The 19,130-nt window shown below is 37.6% G+C and overlaps 1 protein-coding gene across 22 annotated transcripts in view; it reads left to right on the top strand.

Moving 5' to 3' along the window:
* Nucleotides 1-19,130, top strand: part of RALGPS1 (Ral GEF with PH domain and SH3 binding motif 1) — an 88,074-nt gene that overhangs the window by 46,416 nt on the left and 22,528 nt on the right. For 20 of the 22 annotated variants that reach the window (XR_014936152.1, XR_014936153.1, XR_014936151.1 and 17 more), the window contains 2 exons: nt 10,431-10,568; nt 12,137-12,230. Coding sequence is in view for 17 of the 22 variants with exons in the window: in XM_085520816.1 (XP_085376942.1) it covers nt 10,431-10,568; nt 12,137-12,230 (232 nt within the window). In the remaining 5 variants the exon portion in view is untranslated. Of the gene's footprint in view, nt 1-10,430; nt 10,569-12,136; nt 12,231-12,514; nt 12,564-18,234; nt 18,368-19,130 lie in introns of those variants that run through there. The other 2 variants (XM_085520829.1, XM_085520830.1) reach the window with 2 other exon arrangements.

Below are 19,130 nucleotides of genomic sequence, written 5' to 3'. Positions count from 1 at the left end.
TGTGTCTCTTTAAGAACACTGGTATTTCCAGCTGACCCTTCCAGGCATTAGCAGAAAATGTTTATCGTATTGAGTCACTGTTATTTTCTTTGTATTCCTAAAAGGATAGATGTAGTCCACTTGTTTAGTGCCTTTACAAAAAAAGAACCAAATATAAATAAATTATTCCATGATAGATCCGAGAAATCACTGATGTGGGAAAGTTAATGAAGTTTGAAAAGGCCAGTCTCAGTCTGTAACACTAAGGGAAGCAGCAACACAGCAATTAAAAGCATTGGTAGTTTTGTTAGTCACGTGTCTTCTTCAACAGAAAGACTATTCCTTTTTTTTCCAAAGCAGCACTGAACAGTGTTAAACATAAAAAATCAGCTGCACTTCAATGGTTTGACTTATCAGGCTGCTCTGTTTGAAGAAAATGTTTCAGAGTTGAGCTTTTGGGGGAAAAAAAAGAGAGAGAGAAATAAATGACAACTGTTCTTCTGATTAGGAAATCAAGCTTAGCAAAATAAAATTTCATTCAAAACTCTTCAGTGAATTACATTCAATTCACAAACAGCCTTAGAAGAGTTAAACTGCAGTTTTAAAAATTATTTACTATTTAGTAAATAAAATAATCATTCCATTCAAGTTTATTCCTTGTTATTTAATACTTCTTTATGATTTTTAAAAATTGAAGAGTTATGTTGAGCAACTGAAGTTGTGCTTTGGGTTTGTTCTTAATCCTGTTCTTATGTCTTAGAGGACACAAAAAAGACATGACTGAGAAAGAAAACTGTAAGTGTGATAAAATCACATTAATGGATAGGGCAAAATAAGGAAGAAACCATTGGCACATACTTGGACCAGGGAAAAGACTGATTTTTTCAAAATCCATCTGAGAGCAAGAAAGCTTTCAACTTCCAATTTACCAGCTTTATCTGGGATAAGTCCAGTAGGAAAAAAAAATCCATTTTTTTTATACTTCCACTGAATCTATTGATAGAGTTTGATTCAGAAAGAAGCACGCAGTCCCCCTAGCTATATTCTGAGTTGTCGTGTAAGTAAGGACAAATACTGAAGATCAGATGTGTCTCTTTCAGCAATGTGTATTGTATCACAGAGTCACTGATTGCTTGAGGTGGGAGTGGAGCTCTGGAGGCCATCTGGTTCAACCGCTGCTCAGGCAGCAACACCCAGAGCAGGGTGCCCAGAGCCATGTCCAGATTGCTTTTGAAGATACTCCAGGAAGGAGTCTCTTTCTGAGCAACCTGTGCCAGTGCTCCGTTACCCACATAGCACAGAAGCGCATCCTCCTGTTTAGATGAAACCTCTTGTATACCAGTGTGTGCTCATTGCCCACTGTCCTGGTAGCAGGCACCTCTGAAAAGAGCTGTCCTTAGTGCACTCTCCCTTCAGGTATTTCTAGGTGTTGATAAGATACCCCAGAGCATTGTCTTCTCTAGGCTGAACAGTCCCAGCTCTCTCAGCCTCTCCTTATAGGAGAGATACTTCAGTCCTTTTATCAGTTTTATGGTCCTTTCTTGGACTCTATCTATTATTTCCACATCTCTGGTACTGGAGAGCCCATAATTGGACATAGTGTTCCTGGTGCAGCCTCACCAGTGCTGACTTGGAGAGGAAGGATCACCCCTCTTTACTTTCTGGCAGTATTTTGCTCAATGTGGCCAGAAATCTGTGGCCTACTTAGCCTACATTCAACCTGGTGCCCACCAGGACCCCCAGATCTTATTCAGTCAAGCTGCTTTTCCTCTAGGAAGCTCTGGTGCCTGGTGTTGTTGCTCCATAGGTAGAGGAAAATTGTTCCTTGTGCTCTGTGAAAAGTTTGCCAGCCTATTTCTGCAGCCTGTCAAGGTCACTCTGGATGGCAGCATGACCCTCTTGTGTATTTGCTGCCTCCTCAGTTCTCTATCATCAGCAAACTTTCTGAGGGTCACCATTATCTGTATAATTAATTGCAATGTTTAATAGAGTTGGGTTCGGTACTGAGACCTTGGGTTCTTCGCTCATTACTGGTCTCCAGCAAGATTACACAGTTGTGAGGGTATGTGAGCAATGCTTGATGATCTGTGATCTCAAAATCTGTTAATGAATTTAAAATAATAGACACAGATATTTTATTTTAGGAAGAGCATTATCTGTTAGAATATCCATCGCAATTGCTATTCTCTAGCCAGATTTCTATCAGATTGCATATAGGTGCAAGGTTCTCAGGCCAGTGTCACAGTCACATCAGCAAGTTACTGCAGGAAAGGAAAAATGCACACTTTTTTTCTAAAGGTCTCTAGAGATTAACTGGTTCAACCTCCTACTCAAAACAGGGCTTATTTAAAAATTAAATTAGGATACTCAGGAAATTGTCCATCTGTGTTTTGAAAATATCCAGAAATGCAAGTTCACCGCCTTTCTGGGAGACATTGCAGTGCTTGACCCCTCTAACAGCATTTGATTTTTCTTAACCCTTATGCTGAGTGGGTTTTCTATTGCTGCAAGTTATGTCAGTTGCTTTGTGTCCTGTTGCAGTACATCTCTGAGAAGAATCTGGCTCTGATCTGTACAACTCCCACACAGTCCTTTTTTGTTAGAGAAATGACCACAGTTATGTTCTGCACCTCTGGCCCCTTCTGTCCAGGCTAAACAAGCCCAGTTCCTTAGGCCTTCCCTCATGTGTCATCTGTTCCTGCTTGTCAGGACATCCCAGTAGTCTTAGGTTGGCCTCTGTTCAATTTGATGTCTGTGTTGTAATGCATTATTCCAGATGTGGCCTTACTAGTGCCAAGCAGATACAAAAAGCTTATCTTTAAAATGTGAAACTGTACTCGTAAGTATTCTTTTTGGTTGCCACTTCTGTGCAAACAGAAACAGAAGCAGCATTTTATGACAAGGCATTCTGCTAAGCCTGCAAACTGCATGTTATGTTTGTTTTATAATCTATGTTATATATACGTATTATTTGTAACATTGCTTTCCTAAAATCTACAGCTAACTAGAACATGACTTATGTGTGCCATATGAAGAATAACTAAGTATTTGAGATATTCAAGTCTGTAAGTCATCTTGAAGAGATGTTACAGCTCCTGAGAAGATGATATGATCAAAAGTTTCTTTTTCTGGAAATGGTGATCCTTGGATTTCTTTTTCCAGTTATAGAGGGAGCCAAGAGAAACTGGATAACACAGATGCTCTTGGCAGAGGAGGGAATTAAAAGTTGTACCAGTCCTGGCGTTCAGTTTTGAATTTTGTTGAATGAATGCTTGATTTTACAGTTGCTCAGCCTTTCAAGGGACTTGCCTAAGAGTAATGTGGTTGCTTTTTCGATCCAGTTGTTGAAACTATTGCTTTTGAGTGGAACTGTTTTTAGTACTCGTGCACATGCTGTAGTAGCAAGTATGGATTCTGCTACTTCCAGTTGTTAAAAGTGTATTTGGAAATACTGTGAGTGCCAGTTGGGTCAGATCTGTCAGTACTTTCTGGAAATACTGTATTTTTAAAATGTAAGCTGGTTTTAGTTTGTGTTCTATACTGTTTTTTCTCCTAAGCATACATAATACCATTTGTACCCGGTAACTTTAACTTCTTGTTTATCACAAAGTAAAATAGTTTTCAGAATATTCACTGAAGTTATTGAGTGATTTATGATTTTGGTGTCAGGGTTGTAGATTGGAGCAGTGCTATGTTTAGGTGATACGTTGACATTGGTTTTTAACCTATGAAGTGCATTTGCCAAATGATTGCTAAATTTTATTCTGGTAAATTCATTCTCCACTGAAAACTTACTGAACCTGTGAAACAAGTTTCCAGTGAAACTCTCAATTTGGATGTCATCATTTGTTAGGAATGCTGGGCCAGTAATAGAGTATCTGTTCCAGAGTAAATATTCCAAAGCAGTTTTTCCATGCTTTCCAGGTATAAAAAAGCCCAGAGCAGGAACGTGGCCATCCAGCAATGTTTTCTGGTCCCTGAAACCAAAAGAGAGAATTTAACGTTTTGCATAATAAGCATAAAAACGAGAAGTTAGTTTGATTCAGTCAAAAAATTTCATATGATCAAGAAAACAGTCCGATACAGAACATCTTTTTTTTTTCAATATATTGCTTTTTCAAGTAAAAATAATAATAATAATAATAAATTGGCAGACTTGCGTGCCGTACACTGTACTTTTTTGCTTGGAATCTGTAACACTGTTTCAGATACGATGATGGTGTTGATTACTTCGGAGTACGTATTAACATGTTCTTATTTATTCACTAGACCAGCCTTACAACATATTTAAATGTGTGTCTCACCAACATCAAATCTTAGTTGGTAAAGCCAAAATAAAATGTTCTCTTCAGTTATGTTTTCTTTCAAGGTCAGATTTTCTTACTTCTCTTGATTAAACCAAGCGCTTACAAGCAGTCTCATTTTTCAGTTAAAATCAGTGACAGTTGTCTACGTGAATAGACACATAGCCTTGTAACAACTAATTAGTACAATTTTTGTACTCCACACTGTCCTATAGTAACAGACACGGAAGCATAGGCTAGCGTATTTATCATGGAATGTTAGAGAAGTTGTGGCTGGAGGGCCCCTGGAGTTCATCTGGTCCAACTTTCTTCTGGAAGCAAGGGCCATGGATTAGGTTATCCAGGGCCCTATCAAGCAGCATCTTGAATATTTCCACCAAGGCAAATTGTCCTCTTTCTCTGAGTGTCGTGGTTTTATCAGTATTGCATAGCATAACATCATACAGCAGGCTGCTGGGTTCAGAGACACTGCACAGCAGAGCTGTGTTTCCTATTTCTCTCTCTAGCAGTAATATGTGGGTTCTGACTCTCTAAGAGGGAGATGCATTGGGATATACTACATTTACCAGGAGCCTCCACATGACTTCCAATACCGGGGGATGGGTGAAGAGCTCTCTTGTCTTTTCTGGGAGGCGAGCCACAGAGGGTCTGCCAATTCAGACTGACTTTCCAGTTTTATTTTTGGTTCATTTTGATTTATTACTCTTAATTATTCTGTATTATCTGACATTCCTTTTAATAAATTAGTTTCTCCTATCTCAGTCTAGTTTTTCCCTTCTTCCTTCCCCCCTGTCTTTTTCTCCTGAGCGGAGGAGGAGTGTCATGTGATTAACTCTTCAAACCACAACACTGGGGAATCGATTCTAAAATTTGTTCTCACAGTGAAGAATTTTTACCTGGGCAGAATTTCATAGTATTATATGTGTTCAAAATGACCTTCAAGTCCAACAGTCAACCTAACATACTAAGTCCTATGTCACAGAGTGCTACAAAGGCAGATCCTGCTGACTAACCTGAATTTCTGTCATCACCTCATATTCTGTTACTGTGTATCCTAATAGAGTATTTCCCTCTGTCCTATAACCTCCTTTTAAGTCTGGAAGACTGGTTAGTACTTGCCTCTGCACCTTCACTGCTCTAGGCTGAACAAGCCCAATTCCTTCAGCTTTTTTCCTTGGACACGTTTTCTAATGTTGTAGTCATTTTGATGGCCATCTATTGGGACCACCTCTGTTTTTTTTTCAAGTCTAACTTGAATATTTTCACGACTGTGTTTCTTTTCTTATAACAAAAAATAATAAGGTACTTACTTGAGAAGTTAGCTGGATTTAGTTCAGTCCTTGTTTTAGTGTTTGTAGTATTAGTGTGAATTTTGCCAGAGAGCTCTGCTGTTTAACAAGAAAACACAGAGACATGCTATAGTCTAAACGGTTTTGAGATTCTAATTTAAATATGCATATGCAAATTGCACCTGCCTTCTTCTTTAATAATAAATAGAAGCTCTTAAGCCTGTCAGAAGTTGGGAAGTTCATCATTTCCACATTCAATGGTTACAGCATGAAAACGATTGTCTGTATTGTTATGTCAAGCTATTTCTGACAACTCCCATTGTAGCAGTCATCATTAAGATACTTTAAAGCATTTTAAATAATTATATAAAGCTACAATTAAAACTGGGTGCTTGAGCAGAAAAGGGGTATATTAATAAGTTTAAGTTTTGAGGTGCTTCTTTAAGGTCCTATAAATGACTACAAGAGGACTACAAGAAAAAAAAATCAAACATTCTACGGCTAATTAAAAAAAAATAATAATGTTACCTTTATAATGTACAGGTAAAGTGAAAAGGTTGAATAAGAAAGCGAATACAGTGGCAAACATAGGTGGGGTTAAAAGTGACGTGTGCCATAGTTGACTCAAGTGTGCAGTGCTGCTTCATGTAGATTTGAACCTTGTTTGTGTTGGAGAGATTCTTTTAACACAGGGTCGAAGAAGGAAAATCAGTTGGGCAGGGATCAGTGATTGTAGTAAAAGCATGTGATGCATTGTAAGAAGTAACAAAAGTCAATATTTCTTGGGTACGTTTAGGAATTTGGAACTGTTGAAGTAAAAATAATATAAATAATTTCTCTGATAAAACTTTTTGTCTTTTTGTCTCAGCCTCATAGTATGCATTTTATATGTGTATGTGAGTATATGTGAGAGTTCTGGCTAGCTGGCATCAGATAGAAATAAATGAAACTGGTCTTAATCCTGCCCTTACTTTCCTCTAAGTGATCACATTCGTTTGGCCACTAAACTGGCAATGTCTGTTACAAATTGCATGTTGTTGCCTTGGCAAAGATGCACGTTCAGTTTCTTGGAGTATTCCAAGTCCTAACAGGAATCACCAGTATATAACTTTGGTTGTGTAGAAAAACATTCCAGACGTTAGTCAATGGAAAAGGTCCAAATTTTGTGAAACCGATGATACCACAAAACTGTAGTCTCTTCTCTGACTATGAGCTAATCTGCTAAGAATGGCGTCTTTGGTTTTACAGACTGCTTACTAAAGTGATTTTGACTTTCAACCAGTTCGTCAATTGATAAGTAGCTTTCTCTCTGTCCCCTGCCTTACTTTGTATGGTAAAACTTCAATGCTGTATGTGGGAAAAGGCTTTTCAAAAAAACTTAACTGTTGAAGTTGCTCTCTAGTAATTGGAATGCGCAGAATGCATGATCTGGCTGCACTGACTACTACATTTCAAGTTCATTTTTCTTTTGCATGTACTATTTCAGTTTCCCTGTGTTAATACTGTGGTAATATTACTGCTTTGGTTGAGCTCTAGAGTAAAAATTCAAGAGCTAGATATTATAGTTCTTTTTTTTTTTTTTTTTTTTTTTTAAATCTCTCTTCTTTACTTGACAAGTTTAATTATATATTATTGAGCCATGCTATTCTTGTGTTGATATTTCCATGATGCCATAAATTAATAAATACCGTATTCTCAACATGCAGTAAACAGCTGCAAAATTGATTTTAGTGACAATTGAGAAAAGTCAGTATCACTGGAAAATGTTTTGCCTGTGGAAGCAGCTGCCCATGAGCTCACCCTCTGGAAAATATCCCGATGGTTTCACATCTTTGAAAGCCTTTTCTGTGCACAGTAGCACAAATATAAGCCAACGTTTGAAAAGCCAGTGGTGTGTGTTTTCTTTGGCATAGTGCAAATCTGAGTCTTTCCTTTGAGAGGCAGGTCTTGAAGTCTTTTGCTGAGAGGAATAATTTTGTGTTTTCTCTGAGCAAAATAAGTTGATTCTTATCTATCTCTATCATTACATCATGTATATAGAAGAGTTCACAATGCCACTGATTGCCCTGAGGAAGGCATACGGAAGCAGGACAGGCTGTAGTCTGACCATGCTGGGGATAGCCCACACTGTGCCCTGTGGAGGAGTGATTTATTCTATGTTATTTTTTTAAACAGTCAAGTTCAAGTCATTTAATAGGTTATTTACAGAGCAGATGTGCATGCTGTTCACTGACAGACTTAGCAGAGACTGCTAGTTTCCCTGCAAAGCTGGAGAGATAGAGAGAGGTGGAAATTAGATAACACTTCAGGAATGCTAAGTGGAAACAGTAAAAATGGTTTCCAGTGTCATGTTAAGATGGCAAGCAAGCACCACTACCGGGCAGCAATAACTCCTTTATAGTTACCGGGAGACAATATACTGGGCAACTGATCTCTTAGATTTAAATTACTACCTGCAGTAAAAATACAAAAGTTACTATGTTGGCCTATTCACCTAATTTTCATAAGTTAAAATGTTATTTTTCACAGTTTGCAAGTGTGTAGACACATTAATTCTGAAATTAACAGTGTCCTTTGGAGCACTCTTGTCTGTTCTGTCTGTGTCAGTAAAGGATGCAGTCTTCCCTAGCCCATATTGGGTGTTTTGTGTAAGGTCAGGAGACGGTAATAGCCTTATGGATTCACAGCAAAATGTTAACAGTTCAGAATGAATTGGATTTGTTACTGCTTTTCACTGCTTCTGTGTCTATTCCTTCATTTTTCTGTGATAGTTTGTATAATTTTTTACCTATAACTTCCTAAGCAGTGGAAGGATACAGGCTTAAATTAAAGAAATAAGGTAGGCACTTACAACCTGGCTAATGCTGGGCATAATCCAATTTGTGACCTAACGAACTCTTTACTTATCAGCTTGTCAGACATCTGAAGATTCAGATAACAAGCAAGCTAGTGAGAAAAATTCTTGCAAGAGATCTCCATAAGGACCCTTAGACAGGTTGCCAGCACAGTGTAGATGCCTTCTCCCTGGAAGCATTCAAGGCCAGGCTGGATAGGGCTGTGAGCAACCTGGTGTAGAGGGAGGTGTCCCTGCCTATAGCAGGGAGCTTGGAACTGGATGATCTTAAAGATCCTTTCCAGCTCAGACTTCTCTGTGGTTCTGTTCCTGAGTGTCAGGAAAAAAGTAGGTGCAGATCCTGCAGATAGTTCTTGAGATATGTAGAATTACACAGAAAGTGTGAATCTGAACTGTAGAACAACATATTAATGAAATGTCAAGTGAACTCAGCATGTGAAGGAGATTGTGCTTGTGCAGATAATTAGTATTTGTGTAAATCTAACAAAATTGCCTGATCTGTTTTTCGTGAACTGTAAAGCAGCAGACTTCAGTAAGTTACATGGCTATTCTTGAATTCCATTGACTCTTGCTGCTGATTTATAACTTACTGCTCTTGATGTATGTAACAGAGCACTAGAGAATACATAATTATGTTTTAATTTAAGGTAACAATTTATATTTTCCCAAATGGAAATCTTACATACATGTATTTTTTGAATAGGTTTGAGGCATACTAACTGCCAGGAGATAACATGAAAAATAATTTGTTTTTACTGCACACACGTAATACACTTCTAAAGATTATTAGTAATTAATTCACACATACTAAAGTTCTTTCAGAGAGGAGTATGTTGCTTAGACATCCTCCATTCCGTTTATTGTAGTTGCTTCCCTTCGTTTTGAGAAAATTCTGCTTGACTAGCACAATCGCATTTCCTGTTGCTTTAATAGCTGGAATTTATTGAGAGAATGTAATGTGCTGAAGCTGGAAGAGTAACTGAGCCAGGCAGCTCTTTTCCTGAAACACTAAGAGTGGTTTTTTAGGCAGACAAGAAAATGTGGGGGGAAAAGTCATTCATTATATACAAATATATGCACACTCAAAAAAGGGTGTGGAAAATCTGATATGGAAAATGTGATATGGAAATATGGCAGATTTTTACAGCACACGAGTTATTTTACTGTTAAAAAGAATATTCATTTCTTTGTTATGCAAAAAAGAAACACAAGCTTCCCTATTCATCTTACATAATAGTTTAAGAATATATTAGTTTAAATTTTGACTTTTAGCTGACTTAAATGTCAGAACAATCCTTTAAAGTAAAGTCAGGCTGAGATAATGGTTTTGGCACACAGCAGTAATAGCTGCAGTGATCACTGAATGAGGTGTGTGCAATAATTTCTGTTCAGCATATTATTTCTGAGAAACTTTGTTGTGGAAGGGAAAAGCTGCTTGTCCAACTCATCCTGCAAGACTGCACAGGCAGGTTCTGTTTCTATGACAGCCCTGCATGTGTGAGATGCATCACACTGTAGTGCTGTTCTTACAGACTGCAGTGCAGTTCTCCCACAGAGCTATGATTTTATCATGCATTCCAGAGGAAGTTCTTAGCTGAATTTGAAAGTTGGAATGGGAAGTAACTGTAAACAAACAAGAAGATACCAGTAGTGCTCTTACACCAGAGAATGTTGGCAGTAGGTTGCTTACACATGATAAGGGACCTACTGAAAAGCCAAAAATGCTGAGTTCTCATGTTCATTACTTATGGCTCTGCAATTTTTTCATGGTAGACTTCAGCCTACAAAGTGCACAAAAGCAAAACCTGTTCTGTCCTTTTTCTAAAGACATATTATAGAATTATAGCACAACCTGTGAGATGTTTGAACAAATGAGTCCTTTATTTAATGAACCTAGAAGATGGTGGTGGTCAATCGTTGCTGGCCATTTTGCTCATTAACAATTGTGCAACTTTTTCTATATGAAACACCAGATCAGTGAGTTGATTGATTTGTTTGTTTCAGGAATTTATCTCCTCGACTTAATCTACATTGATTCTGCATATCCTGCTTCTGGCAGCATTATGGAAAATGAACAAAGATCCAATCAAATGAACAATATTCTCCGAACAATAGCTGATCTGCAAGTCTCCTGTAACTATGGTTTGTAATATTTTATTTTTTACTTCTATGAAATCTTAATTAAAGTGTATTTAATAACATGATAAGAGGTTTCTAACCTATGTAAAGGCAACACAGGAGGGTAAGATCTGTAGAGTTGTACACAGTTAAGCAAATGAGCATATATTCTAAACTGTAAGAACTGTAACAGAACTGTGCAGCGTTTACTGCTATGTATGGACTACAAATGGTATAATTCCAAGTACAGCTGGTAGTACCAACAGTCAGCAGGAAATACATCTTTATATTTCCTTTCTAGCAGATATTATATTTTTGGAGTATGCAGTATGTCAGTTTCATTACTATTTTGTTGTTAGTGTCATGATGAAAAGTTTACAGAATGAAATACAAATATTTCAATATAACTGCTGTTAAATTCTCTATTAAACTTTTTCCTTTGCCTCACTTAGGAAGATGATGTTACTTCTGTTTATTAACAACACTGTGCTCTGAAATTCATTTCTGCAATTCTAGCCTGGTATGAAAAACCTCATGTCAAGAAATGTGCTGCTTTGGGGGTCTTGACAAATACTGAGCATATTTCTGAGTATTTACCGTGAATTTTCTTTACTTAAACATAAAAGAAGCTGGAAAACCTTGACAGTAGCTGTACAATGAAATAAATTCAGAACATTTAAATGATCTGGTTTGGGAATATTTTTAATAGAAAAAATAAGAAAAAAAGATTAAATCTTAGATTATGAGAAAGTTACATGAGATATTGTGTATGTTTAAGTACCTGACCCTTGTCCTTTGTTGTAGATTTTGGTATAAGATATTTAAAGCTATGGATTAGTCATGAGAGTGTATGATTCTGAAGAGTTAGATTATTTATCTTTCGTGTTATTATTGTGACGTTCAATTTGTCTCCAAATACTTTGATAAAAGAAATCTTATCTCACTGACCTTTTCCTTTTGACAGTGGGACAACTTCCTTCATTGCATTAATTTTAACTGCTTTTGTTAAAATCAGAATGAAAATTAAAATATGGCCTTGAAGTAGGCGCCTTTAAGACACTGGTATTTATGAGACTGTTAGAGCTAGAGCTAATTCAGATAATACAAGATGTGTTCCTGTTCATGCACCATACCCTCAAAGGATTTTTCTGTCTTTCTGAATTTAGCATATTTTTATCTTGATATGCAGCATCATAATTTTTGAAGTTATCTCATATGCATACGAGAATCATCAGTAGCCATTGCTGCAGGCTTTGATTTCCCCCAAAACAATTGGTACAAAATCCAAGCAGGGCTTACGTGAAAGGAACTCTTCTCCACTTGTGAAATAGCATATTATAAAATCCTCTAGGTATTATGATGATGACATGCATCTGATATGTTTTCTTTAACAACTGAGCATCACTTCTGTTTAATGAAATCTTTAAAGTATTCTTAGAGTCAAAGTAATAGTTCTGTTTTATTTATTCTGTAGAGAAGTTCACATCCTCTCTTTCTATTAAAATGATCATGAGAACCAGAAGGAAAAAAACAAAAAGGTAAACCTTTATTGTGGATTATGCAAAAATTTGTCTTGTTTTAACACTCTACAGAACATCTTACAACACTACCCCATGTACAAAAGTATTTGAAGTCTGTCCGTTACATTGAGGAACTTCAGAAATTTATGGAAGATGACAATTATAAGTAAGTACTATTCTTTCATTTAGTCTTGGAAATTTTAAAGGAAACGACAGATGTTTGTTTAATCTGTGCTTGAACAAGAAACTGTTGACAGAAGATGCCTTGGGGTTTGTCTGGAGTATTTCATATCATGTTATGGGAGTTGATAATACCAAGATGCCTAAGTATTATTCAGAATGATTAATGTCTGTAGCTAGATTTCCAAAATGAAATAGCTTTTTAAAAGCAGGTGAAGGTCTAGTCCTCATTCTGCTACATAATGATTATATTCTGGGAATTTTGTTCAGGAACACCGAAGCCATCTCTTAAGAAGTCCAGGATTTAATCTGTTCCATTGTAAGTATTACATGAAAGACATTTCCCAAATTAAAATTACTTTTTTATTAAGCTGGTACTTCAGATATTAACTTGAAAGTTTATGGGGCTTGTGAGAGAGTTAACTAATGCAGTGATACAAAGTATACAGTATAAAGTCTGTTGGTTTTAAAACCTTACAGCTAAGTTTTTACGTAACTCACTCAAGACAGCTGCAATGCTATATAATTACCTATTAATAAATAGAGAACTTCTGTTTAATTGAGCAGAATTAAGTGTTCAAAGTGACCAGATGTTGGTAATGTAACAGTGGTGTATGGATATGCAGTAGCAGATATGGCTACTTAAAACCAGTTTCAGATCACCCAAGAAAGGTAGAGGTCACCATCTGGTAATAAAGAAGGAAACACTTACCCCTCCATCTGAGGATTAAGTCTCACCAAATAATGCCAAGGAGGTGATCTCTGAGGAGAGATCCTTCTCTGTAATGTGGTTAGGGAGGGATGTGTCTTGTCACACGTGAATTTCTTCACCAGTGCTCCCAGGGTTGGCTACACAATACCTTCACAAGATGCTCAATCACTGATTCAGGCTGTGACCTAATGGTTCCCATACAGTTGGTAAGGAAGATTATGAAATATGTTTTAGAGAGAAAGATTTTTTTTTTTTTTTTGGAACTGGTCTTGTTACCAGAGTTATTAAATACTTCAGCTAATACCTTGACTCAAAATGTGTGTATACTTAGAGCATTTGGTAGAAAAGTATTGGGAGGGTTGACTGGAACATCACTAAGGAAGAGCCAGTTAGTCTGATGACTGTAACAATAGTGACAAAAGATCCTGAAATACTGCCATGAAAATACAAATAATCTTTACTCTCTATCAAATAGAGTATTTCTAGGAAAAATTAAATGGTTAATACTGTTAATACTGTTTCACAAAGAATTACGTGGTGTACTCTGTGAATATCTGAACATCTGCTTGGAATGGATTTCAACAAAAATACCATCATGTTGAGGAGAATAAAGTCTCTCTTCTAACAAAAGATTTGAGAAAAGCCTGGAAAAACAGGCTTTTAGATACAGTAGGGTGAATGGTATCACAAAGATGAATTAATTAAAAAAATAATAATAAAATGCTGAAGTGTGGTGTCTTACTATCAGAGTAATGGAATTCTGGAATGGCTTCATATGTGGAAGAAAGAGACAAATTACTAAGTAAGTGCAAGTTGAAACCTGATCAGTTAATGCAGTGGATATGACCAGTTGGCATATGTGAAGGCAGAAGAGCAAAGTAAACATCCTGTCATCAGTGAGAAGAGACCAACCCCGCTCTCACCTTTCAGGTATTTGAAGTGAGCAATAAGGTCTCCCCTCAGCCTTCTCTTCCCCAGGCTGAACAGCCCCAGTTCCTTCAGTCTCTCCTCATGCAGATCATTCTCCAAGCCCTTCACAAGACTTGTTGCCCTTCTTTGGACCTGCTCCAGCACCTCAATGTCCTTTCTGTACTGAGGTGCCCAAAACTGAACACAGTGCTCAAGGTGGGGCCTCACCAGTTCCAAGTACAAGTTCACAATTATTTCCCTAGTTCTGCTCACCTTTTTGCAGTTCTTGCTTATCTTTATGCAATTCTCAGTGTCAGGCATATAGCAGCATAAAGAATAACCTACTGTAGCCATTCTGCTTCTCTGCAGTCACAGCAGACAGCTGACATTGTTGTCATAGAAATACAGCATCCTACTGAGGCAGTTCAGGTTGAAAATGTTGTTGTCAAATAGAGACCGAAAAAACTCCAGAACACTTGTGTATAGCACCAGACAAGTTATTTCCCTTCCTATTTGTTTTTGAACATAGTTATATTTGTTGATAAGTCCAATTGTCAAAGCTCTTCTACTTAGCTCTGCTTCAGACCATTGCACATGCAGTACTATTCCTCAGTCAATTCTGTAGAATCTTGGGATTAAGTCTTTGCAGGACTTTGCTTTTCCTGAGAGAATAATTCTAAAAGTGAAACCATTCAGACAATGCAATGGATGAAAATATTCCGAAATTGGTCCCCTTGCTTAGGGGGTAGACTCCAGCAAATTTCAGTAAAAGAATCTGAACTAGCACTGGGTATTTCACTGCAAAGTACATGCTTGGCTGTAGTTTTGGTGGGTATGTGCTATTATGTTCAGTTAATTAGTAAACTAAGAATAAAGATGTTTCTGTAGAAAAATGACTTGGAACAAAAGTAGTATGAAGTTTTAATAGCAAACATTATTGGCTTCATGGAGTTAGAATCCTAACAGAGAACTGATGGTAGAAAGCCTCCCTTTTTTTAGTCTCATAATACTGTATATGTGTAATGAATAAAAATGCATTAGAGAGGCACACTGAATGTTTGCATTGTGCACAGCCTTGTGAAAAGGTCAGGCAGTCCAAGACATGTATTAACTGTAGAATGTCATTTAAATCTCTTGCAAGAAACTGGTTATGTTGCTTAATTTGATTTTTTAGATGGACTTTCTTCATTGTGTATCAGTGATAACACTGTGTGTAAAATGACTTCCGTTAGCTTTAATATCTTGGTTTTTAGATTAGATTGTAGATTAATCAGGTGGTTTCTATATGTTTATTATTCCATAACACAATATTTGTAGAAACTATAAGTCATGAGAATTTCAGTTTAAATTTGAAAATAATTATAGTGCTCGTAGCAGTCTTGCTGATAATGCTGGAACATATCTGATATAACTGACGTATCTTACAGGTTTTTAAGTACTTTTGTTTGTACATTTTAAAAATTCAAGCGGATATTTCAATCAAATTTAGCTGTTTTCTTTCTAGGCTTGACTAGGAAAAACTAGATTCATTTCACAAGGTATTAAAAAGAAGGAAATATTTGATTCTTAAATGCTGCTGCAGTTGGTATGCATTTCTCTGTATTGGAGGACCTCTACCTTATTCTGCCATGTTTGTTTCATGCAAATAAAGTTTTAATTTAGTGCCTGTATTTGTCAAAACTCATCTCATCTGCCCTTAAAGAGATCTCCTGCTCCTGTTCTGCCTGTGCATTTCAGTAAGGATTTTCTGGATTTTCTTGAGTATTTGATTTCATATTTCCTCTCAGTTGTCCCTGACAACATTTTCTCTCTTCATAGCATTTTCTGGTCTCATGCCAGAAGAAACTAAAGGCCTTAAAAAGGCTGAGCACAAAGGTTTTATAGCGGAAAAGAATTTTCTACGTCCTCTTTTTTGGTGAACTCTCATTTTGAGCTGGAGACAGCATTTGTGTACTCTGAAGAGATCTATGCTTGATTTTTGGCTGGAAGAACAGAACTGTCTTACAACCAGGCTGTCCTGGAGAGAAGCTTAGATAGTTGCCCTAAATTGTATTGGCAGGATCCCAACACACGTTTCACCGAATGAGAACTTCAGTTACACCGAGAAGAAGAATTTGGCAGTCACTTTATATAAACAAAGCTTTTCTCTACAATTTTTGTGCCAGGCCAATTGCTTGCTTTAGGTTTGTGCTTGTCAGCAAGTGGGATTACTCCAGAAAACCCCTAACAATGATGTCATATCCTATAAATAAGATTTATTTATTTATTTTGCTTAGCCGATATACAGTTCTCCACAGAAAGTAAGAAATTGACGGCGTTTGCAGGTAACATGACCGAGGGGGCAAAAATAGGAACCAAAGCATCAGGATTCCTTCCAGTTATATGCATATATATCAGTTATATATCAAAAATCATAGTTTTCTCTGGAAATCACCAAAAATCAGCAGGCTTGAGAAATACTGTGATGCAACTGCTGCAGGATCTTCTTCCTCCTCTAAGAGCATAAGAAGTGATGTGAGGGTACTGCTTGTCATCAGGTATGCAGTTTTTCCCTGAGCTAGACAGTAGTATCCAAACAACCCTGCAGTGGTTCCAGAACAGTTCTTTTTGCTGAACTTTCAGAATCATTAGGTCAGGCCTGGTATACTTTGTGGTTATCCTTGGTCCTTGATTGGACAAATAAGCGAGTTTTCTCCTTTCACCTTATTATTTAATATTCCACCCCTGTTCTTCTCCTAGAGTTACTTTACTGTAATCTAGGACATCTAGGAAAAGGAGACATGACAGCCATAAAGAAATCCAGGCCCAGAATTCAAGTGCTATGCAGGACATGTTTTAATTCCAGAAGAGTTAGCATGTATAAGCCCATCTAGCTGAAACTAGACGTTAAAGTTTCCGCAATTTCTCTCAGTAGTAAAGCAGTGCATTTACAGAATCAGCTTTAATATGAATATGAATTTTTCAAGTGGCAAATTTATATGGCAGAGCTGGCATCATGTGTATTGGGCAAGATATGTTTGTTAGTGTATGTCTTTCTGAATGAGTTTTTGCTAATATACACTATTGATTAGACAAAGTGAAGACTTATTTGTATTGCAGCGTCACCTGGACAGGACAAACAGGATTGAAATGTTCTGTAGGATGTTCTCCATAAAAATAATTCAATTATTTAGAACATATTTACAAGACATCGATATTCTAATATACTATATAAGACAGTTTCCATAAAAAGTCATTCAAGCTTTGGTTCAGATAGACAGGATCTATTGAAAAGTATCCAAGAAGAATGAATAGGCAATGAAAACATTATATGACTCCTAATGAGGAAGGCTATATAAAAATACAAGCCGCATCTCATTGCTTTTAATATCACAAGAGGAATTGGCTGACAGGTGCTTAAAATACTAGTACTTACCACAGTAGACTCTGGCCACAGTTCATCTTAAGTAGCCCTCCCAGACAGCTGTATTTCTTGGATCTTAGCCATCAAGAGTGATTGTGTAAGGCTGGGTGGGACACCTTTGCTGTTAGTCTGATACCTAGTCTAATGACCCAGTGACCATTATGGATCAACTTGTGACTTGAATTGTGACTTGGGTGCTTCTTCCATAGGACATACTTGGGGATGGAGGAAGTGCCAGAAATTGTTGGACCTACAGCTTAAGTACTACACAGGTAGCTCAAAGTGTTCCAGATATGTCAGACCAATTTTACTGCATAAACAAGTGTTGGTCAGAAATACAAAGTGCTTTGAGGACTGTACTACTTCACTGCAGCTTAATCTTCCCTGTCTCAAGAAAGATGAATAAGTTTCATTCAGCTTCTTCTTGGAGCAGCTAAATATATTGCTCATATACATGGATGTAGGACTTGTCTCACTTGTCTAATGCTCTGTGCTGTACTTATTCACTTGCTTATTACTGGGAGAACTGAGTGGTTTCAATTTGAACAGGAGAACTTAACCTCATGAAAAAGAACAGTATTGAAGACTAGGTACCTATTTTATTTTCAGCAATATTTCCTGTTGATCAGTAAAGTTACTTTTAAATGAGCTTTGTGGCAGCACATAATAGTAGAATGTTAGGTAAGAAGTGGTGGGGTAGAGGTGAAGTTTTCTTTACAGAGCATACTGACTCTTCACATGTTACAGAGAAATATTTTGAGAAACACTTTTTTTTTCCAGACAACATTTATTTTCTTCTTCATGTTTTTACTGTACAAGAGCAAAGCATGCATAGAATTGATAAGGTTAGAAGGGAGCTCTGGAGGCCATGTGACCCAACCCTTCCTCAAGCAGCAACACCAAGAGCTGTGTGCCCAGGACAGTCCAAGGAGGGGAATCCATAGTTTCTCTGCGCAACCTGTGCCAGTGCTCTGTCACCCATGCAGTAAAGAAAAGATTCCTGAAGGAATTGCTAGTGTTCCAATTTGTGCCCACTGCTTCTTGTCCTGGCAGTAGGCACTTCATAAAGAGCTCTGTCCTCTTTGTACCCTCTCTTCAGGTATGTATTTACATACGTAAGATGCCCTGTGAGCTTCCTCTAAACAGTCACCCCTCTCTCAGCCTCCCCTTATAGGAGAGGTTCTCCAGGCCCTTGGTTATCTTGGTGGCCGCCCGCTGGACTTTTTCATTATATCCAGCTGTCTCTTGAACTGGGGGGGGGGGGCAGAACTGGACACGTTACTTCAGGTGCTGCTTTGTCAGTGCGGGGTAGAAGGGAAGGATCACCCAGATCACCTCTGGCCTGTTGGCAATACTTAGCTCAGTGCAGCCAAAAATAGTGTTAGCTGCCTTAGTGGTAAGAGCACACTGGTACCCCATGTTCAACTTGGTTTCTGTCAGTACTCCCAGGACCTATTCTGCCAAGCTGCTTTCCAGTGAGGAGGCCCACAGCATATCCTGGTGCCTGTAGTTGTTTTATCCCAGGTGCAGGGAATGAACAACTACACATCCCCTTGCTGAACTTCCAGAGCTCTTTTGTCAGCCCATCTCTCCGGTTTGTCAGTGTTTGCTAGGGTGGCCCTGTGGTGTCAGCCGTTCTCCTTATTTTCACATCATGTGCAGATTTACTGAGGATGCACTCTATGCTTCCTATGCTTTCTTCTTTAAAAGCTTCGTCTTAATTCCCTGTGATAAACTGTTTTTTTTTTTAATTCAGTAATGCTGTATGCTCATGTTTTGTTTTTTCTCCCCCAGCAGTTTTACTTCTAGTTTTGTGTTTATCTTAAATCGTTAATACTAATCCCCCAGCTTAGGAATTTTAG

The sequence above is a fragment of the Coturnix japonica genome, chromosome 21 (genome assembly GCF_054131305.1).
Source record: "Coturnix japonica strain WE chromosome 21, WE-NBRP24, whole genome shotgun sequence".
Classification (NCBI taxonomy): Eukaryota; Metazoa; Chordata; class Aves; order Galliformes; family Phasianidae; genus Coturnix; species Coturnix japonica.
This window is presented reverse-complemented; position numbering and strand designations above follow the sequence as displayed.